Source organism: Ranitomeya variabilis, chromosome 5 (genome assembly GCF_051348905.1).
Source record: "Ranitomeya variabilis isolate aRanVar5 chromosome 5, aRanVar5.hap1, whole genome shotgun sequence".
Classification (NCBI taxonomy): Eukaryota; Metazoa; Chordata; class Amphibia; order Anura; family Dendrobatidae; genus Ranitomeya; species Ranitomeya variabilis.
The window spans coordinates 682,356,983-682,366,725 of NC_135236.1; the positions used below are offsets into that span (position 1 = coordinate 682,356,983).

At 53.7% G+C, this 9,743-nt stretch overlaps 1 protein-coding gene across 1 annotated transcript; it reads left to right on the top strand.

The window, feature by feature from the left end:
* Window positions 1-1,213: 1,213 nt before the first annotated feature.
* LOC143777114 (protein mono-ADP-ribosyltransferase PARP12-like) lies at window positions 1,214-9,490 on the top strand. Its single transcript, XM_077267152.1, has 13 exons — window positions 1,214-1,935; window positions 1,984-2,344; window positions 2,418-2,553; window positions 3,194-3,485; window positions 3,629-3,715; window positions 3,787-3,907; window positions 3,979-4,141; window positions 5,531-5,654; window positions 6,752-6,848; window positions 7,121-7,202; window positions 8,166-8,296; window positions 8,369-8,520; window positions 8,608-9,490. Exons 2-13 carry the CDS (start codon window positions 2,061-2,063, stop codon window positions 8,910-8,912), a joined length of 1,974 nt encoding a protein of 657 aa, XP_077123267.1. The 5' UTR covers window positions 1,214-1,935; window positions 1,984-2,060; the 3' UTR covers window positions 8,913-9,490.
* The last annotated feature ends 253 nt before the right edge of the window (window positions 9,491-9,743 follow it).

The window sequence follows — 9,743 nt, forward strand, 5'->3', positions numbered from 1 at the left end:
CCCTGTGGTTGGGGATATTATGGGGTCCCTGTGGTTGGGGATATTATGGGCCCCTGTGGTTGGGGATATTATGGGGTCCCTGTGGTTGGGGATATTATGGTCCCCTGTGGTTGGGGATATTATGGGGTCCCTGTGGTTGGGGATATTATGGGGTCCTGTGGTTGGGGATATTATGGGGTCCCTGTGGTTGGGGATATTATGGGGCCCCTGTGGTTGGGGATATTATGGGCCCCCTGTGGTTGGGGATATTATGGGGTCCCTGTGGTTGGGGATATTATGGGGTCCCTGTGGTTGGGGATATTATGGGCCCCTGTGGTTGGGGATATTATGGGGTCCCTGTGGTTGGGGATATTATGGGGTCCCTGTGGTTGGGGATATTATGGGGTCCCTGTGGTTGGGGATATTATGGGCCCCCTGTGGTTGGGGATATTATGGGGTCCCTGTGGTTGGGGATATTATGGGGTCCCTGTGGTTGGGGATATTATGGGGCCCCTGTGGTTGGGGATATTATGGGGTCCCTGTGGTTGGGGATATTATGGTCCCCTGTGGTTGGGGATATTATGGGGCCCCTGTGGTTGGGGATATTATGGGGCCTCTGTGGTTGGGGATATTATGGTCCCCTGTGGTTGGGGATATTATGGGGCCTCTGTGGTTGGGGATATTATGGGGCCTCTGTGGTTGGGGATATTATGGGGTCCCCTGTGGTTGGGGATATTATGGGGTCCCCTGTGGTTGGGGATATTATGGGGTCCCCTGTGGTTGGGGATATTATGGGGCCCCTGTGGTTGGGGATATTATGGGCCCCTGTGGTTGGGGATATTATGGGCCCCCCTGTGGTTGGGGATATTATGGGGTCCCTGTGGTTGGGGATATTATGGGCCCCTGTGGTTGGGGATATTATGGGGCCCCTGTGGTTGGGGATATTATGGGGTCCCTGTGGTTGGGGATATTATGGGGTCCCTCTGTGGTTGGGGATATTATGGGGTCCCTCTGTGGTTGGGGATATTATGGGGTCCCTCTGTGGTTGGGGATATTATGGGCCCCTGTGGTTGGAGATATTATGGGGTCCCCTGTGGTTGGGGATATTATGGGGCCCCTGTGGTTGGGGATATTATGGGGCCCCTGTGGTTGGGGATATTATGGGCCCCTGTGGTTGGGGATATTATGGGCCCCTGTGACCGTCGGTTCCAGCACACAAGGGGTTTCCTGCGCACATGACCTGTAGTCGGGGCCGCGCCTTTGTGTAACGCATGCGCAGTGGAGGCCGGCCGGGGCCGCGCAGTATTTCCGGAAGTTTCGGTTTCGTTTCTCCAGATTTCTCCGTCCCCGGATACTGGAGGGAGCGGCTCTGGGGCCACAGACGCCGGGGGCCACAGCAGGGGCCACTGTATCTGCCGATCGTGCTTATATCGCAGCCTCCGGTCAGGGAGGATTTCTCGGGGCTCGGATTGGTGATTGCACGGTCCGGAGTGCCGCATTACTGGGGTGAGGGACCAGACTGGATGTTTTAGGGTGGGGGGTGAGTTTTAGACATTGGGGTCTCAGGATCTGGATTTTTAGATTTTGGGGTGAGTTTTAGTCTCAGGGGGCGATATTTAGGGTCCCGGTGTCAGGCGTAGAGCCGGGTGTGGAGATCGGGGGTCTTACCGGGGGCTGATATTACAGGTAAGGGGCCACAGGCCTCTCAGGGGCCCATGTGTTAGAGGTCAGGGGTCTTATAGTACAGATTGCTGCTCTCTGGTCCCATCGGGGTCTTATATTGCAGGTCCGCAGTACCAGAGTCCTATCGGGGGCCGCATAGTACAGGTCGGGGGTCCGTGGTACCAGAGTCCTATCAGGGGGCCGCATATAACTTGTCGGGGGTCCTATCAAGGCTGTTCATTACAGGTCAGGGGTCCGCGGTACCAGAGTCCTATCGGGGGCCATACATTGCAGGTCGGGGGTCCGTGGTACCAGAGTCCTATCAGGGGCCACACATTGCAGGTTGGGGGTCCACATAGTACAGGTCGGGGGCAGACAGTCAGAGTAGGGGTGCCCTATTAACCTTGCAGGACCCCACCATGGCAGACCCCCTCTCCCTGAAGCTGTGCCAGGCATTGTGCTCCAGCGGGGGCAGTATGGAGCTCGGCCGCTTGGGCCGGACCCTCAGGTTGGGCCCCGAGCAGATGGCGCGGCTCCTGGAGGTGGAGGAGGGGCGCAGTCTGGTGATCCAGACCCGGGACGGAGGGCGAGTGGCGGTGTACAGCAGCTCCCTGAGACTCTGCGCCAGCCGCAACCAGGAATGTCCCGGGAACTGCGGCCATCTCCACATCTGCCGCTTCTTCATCTTAGGCGGCTGCAGCAGGTGAGAGGCGTCCGATAATCCGGAGCGTCTGCTGATCCGGCGGCGTCACCACTGACTCCTCTCTACATTCCAGGCCACGATGTAAGTTCAGTCACTCCATCGACAGCGAACAGACGGCGCGAATCCTGCAGAAGTATCACCTGAGCGGCGTGGCCATCCTGGAGCTGCGGCGCCTCCTGCTGCAGAACGACCCAAACCTGCTGCCGGACGTGAGTACCGTCATGTGGCCGCCACCGCGGGGCGCTGTGCGGTGAAAGCGACTTGTTTTGGGTTGACGTGAACGTTTGATCTCAGGTTTCTTGGGAGCATGAAGATGGCGGCAATGGGGGACTTTACTAGGCACATAGTTGCCATGGGGCATGATGGGCACCCTAATAAATAACCCTTTAACTGCTGCAGGCAGTCACTGTGGGGAGCTGCTGTTAACCCTGCTGTGCCCCACAGTGATTACCTGCAGTAGTTAAAGGGCTAACAGCAGCGCCCCACAGTTATTGCCTGCAGTAGTTAAAGGGTTAACAGCAGAACCCCACAATGATTACCTGCAGTAGTTAAAGGGCTAACAGCAGCGCCCCACACTTATTGCCTGCAGTAGTTAAAGGGTTAACAGCAGTACCCCACAATGATTGCCTGCAGTAGTTAAAGGGTTAACGGTATACCCCACAATGATTGCGTGCAGTAGTTTAAGGGTTAACACCATGTTAGCACCATGATCTCGGCTTGCTGTCAGTGAATGGACTCTGGCTCTGACCTGCTTTCACGGAGCTGTAGTGTATTAGTCCGGGCGTCCTCTTTCCTCCACACTATGGCGTATGTCAGTGATATACCTGTGTTTCGCCTCTCCCGTCACAGGTCTGCTCGCATTATAACCGCGGCGAGGGTTCGCACGGCTCCTGCACCTTTCAGACCAGCTGCAACAAGCTGCACGTCTGCCAGCATCTCCTGCAGGGCGACTGCAGGTTCGGGAGCGAATGCAAGAGGTCACATGACCTGACGTCGGAGGAGACGAAGCGGAAGCTGCTGAAGTGGGGTCTGGCTGCCAGCCTCGCCCCCTCCATCCTGGAGATCTACCTGAACGCCAGCGCCATAAAGAACGGCAGCTCCGCCGCACCACCGCCGGAACCCAGGTCTCCAGCCGCCAAAGGTACAATCACACGGCCGTGGACCCCCCCACGAGCACACAGAGGCTGCTGCCTTGTGATTGGCCTAGAGGGTCCCATTAGATTGTCAGCTCTGTGGTTCCGGTCCGTCTGTCCAGACCAAAGTAATCAACTCCCTGCTCCGCAGATAAACCCGGTGCCCAGAAATCTGAAGCCCCCCAACCCATCGATGAGATCTGCCTGTACTTTTTATTAAACAACTGCAGCTTCAAAGGTAAGAGACCCCCGTGTCCCCCCACACCCTGCCCATGGTGGGCGCTCTGTTACACCGCTCTCTCATTGCAGAGCGCTGCGTGCGGGATCACTACCAGCTTCCGTATCGGTGGCAGCTCTGTATGAACGGTGTCTGGAAGGACTTGTCAAACATGGAGGCCATCGAGCAGGCGTACTGCGACCCCAACACCAGGTACCGGACGCTGGGGATCACCCCTCCCCCGCAGCGTAATCCAGACTTACCTGCCGGCCCTTCTCTCCTAGAAAACCTCCCCTGGACTTTGACACCATGACCCATAAGTCGCACCAGGTGAAGCGTCTGTCCACGCCGTCCTCGGCCTCCAAACCTCCGCACTTCATCCTCACCACGGACTGGCTCTGGTACTGGAGGGACGAGTACAGCACCTGGGTGGAGTACGGCCGGGAGGTGAGTGCCGCCATCCGCCACAGTACCGTGAGGGTGCAGCTCCTTATTACAGCCTGATGGTGGCGCTGCAGAGCAGACGGGTCATAATTGCCTTTGTATGGGTATAAACAGCATATAATATATGGTCTTACAAGGTACCAAACCCACAATATAATACACAATAAGGGCACAGGGAATGCAGCACTATACAATGACCTCTAGGTACAATATCTCACAAGGTTCTTATATGAAATATAGGGGTGACCTCAATAACCCAAGAGATAACATGAAACCGAATGTAGGCGTCCCCACAAATGGCGAACTGACCCGAATAAGACCAGTCCTATAAAAACTCACTATAAAAAAAGGCGAGTGCGAAGCCCTGAGGTGTCACTTGGTTGGGGCAGACCTGTAAGAAGGATCCAGGCTGTGCTTGTCAACGGAATACGAATGGTACCATAAACCAGGGGTGCAGGAAGAGCCCCACGGGTATCGCCGCAAGTGCAGCTTCGTCAGGGGGAGGCGCACTCGGACACTTGCCTGTTCCTCCTCAGTTATCATTATACTTCTTCATTGGCTCCTACCACATGTGGTCCAAGTGTCAGGTATTCACAGCAGTGTCTCCTGTGCTTATCGTCACATATTTTGGTGTTCTCGTCCTATATACATTCTTTTTTTTTTTTTTATCTTCCTCTTTTCCACTAAATGTACTCTCTGCATCCGCAGCACCCGTACGTCTCACATTATCATATGCATTCCGTTGTGCTCCCTTTCTTGCTTTCTGTCATAATTGCCTTTGTCGTCATTTTCTGAGACGTGTGACTCCTTCATTTTTCGTGATCTGGGGCTGGATGAGGACTTAGTTTCTGCCCCTTAACTGACATTTATTGCAATGTTTCACGTTCTTCAAAAAAAAAATTTTTTTTTCGGAACCCCTTTTCTTTTTTTGATCAGACTTTTACGAACACAGCGATACCAAATACGTGTTTTTTAATAGGGCAAAAAGGGTCGATTTGAACTTTCACTAAATGTCTAAAAAGAAAATTCCACTTTCCTTTTATTATCCAAGTTAAAATGGTATTGTACTCATTCACTTTGAGCGGGTCCATGAACTGCTGCAAAAGATCTTCTCCACCTTGCTGTATGAGGAAAATATCATCTATATATCACAGCCAACATTGTGCATGGTACTAGTCTCCTGGCCAGTTAGGGAGAGGTTGGTGAATGAAGGCGTACATTCCGTACCCATTGCGGTCCCTCGCTTCTTCAAGTATTTTTCAAAGAGGGGAAAAAAAAACCAAACCTGCACACTATATCTTGTCTGCGGAAGTTTGAGAATCAAGTACCACGTTCCTTGTAATGAGGTCATACTCCACATGTGCAGGTCTAATCCTTGTTGTTTCCTTCCAGACAGACATCCACATGTCCTCATCCACAATAACAAGCAATGACCTCGAAAATGTTTTCCTGTCCGATGCCAACTCCAACATTCAGTTCAAGGCTGGGAAATACAACTATGTGCTGAGCTTTCGAGGTGGGTGCAGCGGGCATCAGATGTGTGGGGGAGGGGAGGTGTTATCTACCCACATCAGATACTGGCTGCTGTAGGACCTGCTGGGGTCTGTAGTCATATCCCATAACGTGATGTTTGTAGGGAGGATGAGGCGGCACTTTATAATTGGCACTACGACAAGCCGGATCCTGGGAAAGAACTCTCCTGGTGAGGGTACCAAGGGTCGGCCCCTCCAATCATAACATGGTGGCGAGTAACATGACTGCATTATGTTGGAATAAACTGTCACGTTATTAAAGGGCATGTCCAAGCCTGTTAAATTGATGGTTTATCATTTAGGTCCTCAGTGTCTGATCGGGGGGTACGAAATACCTCGCCCCACCAGTCAGAGCTGTACAGCTTTGTCATCTGTATAGGGGCCACAGCTGGGTGCTGCACCAGTGAGCACTGTCGGTCCCGGAAACAGCTGATCCCCCCACTGAGCAGATATTGACGACCTATCATAAGGATAAACCATCAGTCTTGTAGTCCCAGACTTCCCCTTTAATGATCCAGTGAAAGCAAGCAGATATTGTCTCCTCCCACTTCTCGTTGCCCTGCCCTCTTCCTCTATGCTCCGCCTCTTCACAGTTCGTTGTTTCCTTTTTTTTCCGTTAATATAATTAATGAAATGCGCCTTTTTTGCCACTCGCTCTTCCACTATCCTCCTCCCTTTTTACTCTTTGTCCCACACTTTTTAATTTTTGGCTCCTTTTTCTATTTTTGCCCTTCTTTCTCTGCGCCTCTCTAATTATTTGCCCTTCCCTATTTTTCTCTTCCCTCTTCTCCTATTTTGCCCCCCTCATTCTTTTCGCCTCCCACTCCCCATTGTTGTCCTTCCCTCTTCTCCTAGTTTGCCCCTCCCACTCCCCATTGTTGCCCTTCCCTCTTCTATTTTTGCTCCTCCCTCATTATTTGCCCCTCCCACTCCCCATTGTTGCCCTTCCCTCTTCTATTTTTACTCCTCCCTCAGTCCTTGCCCCTCTTTTCCAATTGTTTTCCCACCCCTTTCTTTCCCTATCTCGGTTTTCCCCTTCCTTTCTTTCCTTCTTACTGACGGTCTCCATCCTGTCTCCTAGAAATGATGCAGAGGAACACGCAGTACGGCACGGAGCGGCGGGTGTGCCGGAGGCCGAGGTTTGTGTCGGCCGAGGATGTGAAGAAGAGGAAACTGAGGTAAAAGCGGAGCAGACAGTTCCCCCATGATGACATCTGCAGCGCATACCGCTGGGGACTCAGTAGCGCCTCCTGGCTGAGCGTCATTGCTCTGTTTCTCTGAGGAGCGGCTCTGCACTGCATTGTGTGACATATAGTGTACACAGCACCCGCTGCTCAGGAATGTAGTTTTCTCCACGACATCTCCCACAACGCGGTGCAGCCGAGCTCGTGTACCTTCACCTGCGGGCACAGCCATGCGCCTTTAACAAGAAGAGTATTGTGTTTTATAGGAAGTCAGAGCCAACAAAGGCAAATGACAAGTCCACCCCGGAGCACTGGGACAAGGGGCAGCTGCCCGAGGTGGGCTACAAGGTGAGGAGACCCCGGCCGGGACCCTGCCGTGTGTGGGGGAGATCACAGGATGCAGAAGTGACTGCAGCTCTGGAGGTGACTGCAGGATAAGACACGATGTAACAGCAGAATAGTGAGTGCAGCTCTGGAGGTGACTGGAGGATAAGACACGATGTAACAGCAGAATAGCGAGTGCAGCTCTGGAGGTGACTGGAGGATAAGACACGATGTAACAGCAGAATAGCGAGTGCAGCTCTGGAGGTGACTGGAGGATAAGACATGATGTAACAGCAGAATAGTGAGTGCAGCTCTCGAGGTGACTGCAGGATAAGACACGATGTGACAGCAGAATAGTGAGTGCAGCTCTGGAGGTGACTGCAGGATAATACACGCTGTAACAGCAGAATAGTTATCGCAGCTCTGGAGGTGACTGGAGGATAAGACACGATGTAAGCAGAATAGCGAGTTCAGCTCTGGAGGTGACTGGAGGATAAGACACGATGTAACAGCAGAATAGCGAGTGCAGCTCTGGAGGTGACTGGAGGATAAGACATGATGTAACAGCAGAATAGTGAGTGCAGCTCTGGAGAATAAGATGCAATGTCTATAGGGATTTAACAGGATCCTGCAGCTGATTATCGCCGGGTGATTGCAGTTCTGTAGGACATTATTTGATAGTTTCGAGCTTCGGCCTGGACCACAGATAGATGGGACTAGTCCAGTGTTACCCCGCTCGGCTCCTCCCTGCTCCTGGTGATTGACAGGTCCGTCCTGATAGATTTTGGACAGATTAAATGGCACCCGGCTGCTCTCCCGGTGAGGGACTGGTTCCTGCTGCCTGTGGATCAGAGTCCGCTGCCTGGTTCCATTTAAAGTGTAGACGTCTTGGTGTTGTATGTGCTCCAGGCCTCTGGGGGCGCTGTGGTGCCTCAGATTTGCAGTGCTCCTTACACTCTGTCCCCTCCCCCGCTTGCCGTTCTGCAGCTCGTCCGCCTGTCTCCATCTTCGGAGGAGTATAAGAAGATCGACGCCATGTTCAGCCGCACGCTGCCGGACAAGCAGATCCAGAGCCTGGATCGGATCCAGAACCCGGCGCTGTGGGAGGTGTACCAGTGGTGAGTTTGAGCGCAGCCGAGGCCCCGACGCGCGCTGGTGAGCCGGGACAGTGACTGAACCTTATGATACAGGCAGAAGGAGCAGATGAAGAAGCTGAGCGGCGGCCGGGAGGTGGAAGAGCGGCAGGTTTTCCATGGCACCCGCGGTGACCTCACGGACGCCATCTGCCAGCAGAACTTCGACTGGCGAATCTGCGGAACGAACGGGACGTCGTACGGGAAAGGTAGAGACCGTGCGGAGCGGCGGACATTCATCTGCTGTGTACAGAGGTTGTCGGCCCCGGTGATCACATCGCTCTTCTCTCCTGCAGGCAGTTACTTTGCTCGGGACGCCTCGTACTCGCACCATTACTGCGGCAGCGTGGACTCCCAGTCCGTGATGTTCGTGGCCCGGGTGCTGGTCGGGGACTTCGTCCGTGGTTCGTCGCTGTACCTGCGCCCGCCCTCCAAATCCTCGTCCACCTTCTACGACAGCTGCGTGGACAAGGAGAGCGATCCCTCCATATTTGTCGTGTTTGAGAAACATCAGATCTACCCCGAATATCTGATCAGGTACACGGACCGGGCCTACAACATGGCCGACCTGCGCCTCGGCCACCGCAGGGCGCCCATCTGACCGGGCTCCAATAAAGGGCCGGCGTCCGGCTGTGTCAGTGATCAGTAATACGAAACGTTCTGAAACTTTCCAATAATCTTTCTGATTGATCTCTCACCATTTCCTAGCTCTGCTGCCTGTCAGTGAGCGGTAACCAAACCCGTCGCACAATCCTCTGAGCGTCCCGCAAGTTGTCAGGTTGTCAGACCCCTGCTGACGCGCTGCGGTCCGACAACCTGGTGTATGGCTGTAAAGCAAGAATGTCCTATTCACTGACAGCAAGCAGAGCGATGGCGGTGGGAGAAGAGACCCCAATGTGATAGATGCAGGGACGCGTCATTCAGTCCTCTGCAGTGGGGGGAACTGATAACATTGGGGGGCACAAATATCCAAAGCCCAGGGCTGAGCATGATGGGACTTGTAGTGTCGGCTGGAAATTACAATGGTTATCTGCTGTTTGTTACCAGAGGCGGCTGAGAGGGCGATGCTTGAGCCGCCATTACCACCCCAGTAGGGGGCGCCGCACCGATCAGTGCTCGACACAGAGCCTGGAGCTCCTCGTAGATCTCTATAGTGCAATAAAACCTGTTTTCCACGTCTTTCTCAATGACTCAGTTTTTCCTTGTGCCGCCCCCCCACATACATCGTGTGAGCGAGCGCTGCTGTGAATAAAGCTTCTGCTGCGAACGCCAGAGGAGCCGCCTGATTACAGATGGCGAGAGTGAGTGAGTGAGTGCGCCACCTGTAGGTCCTGAGGAAGCACAACATCCTGTCCGCCTCTGTCCTCATCATCCTATGATATGTAGAGATCACGGCATCATCCCGAAACCCTATACTGCACCTGCCGGAGCG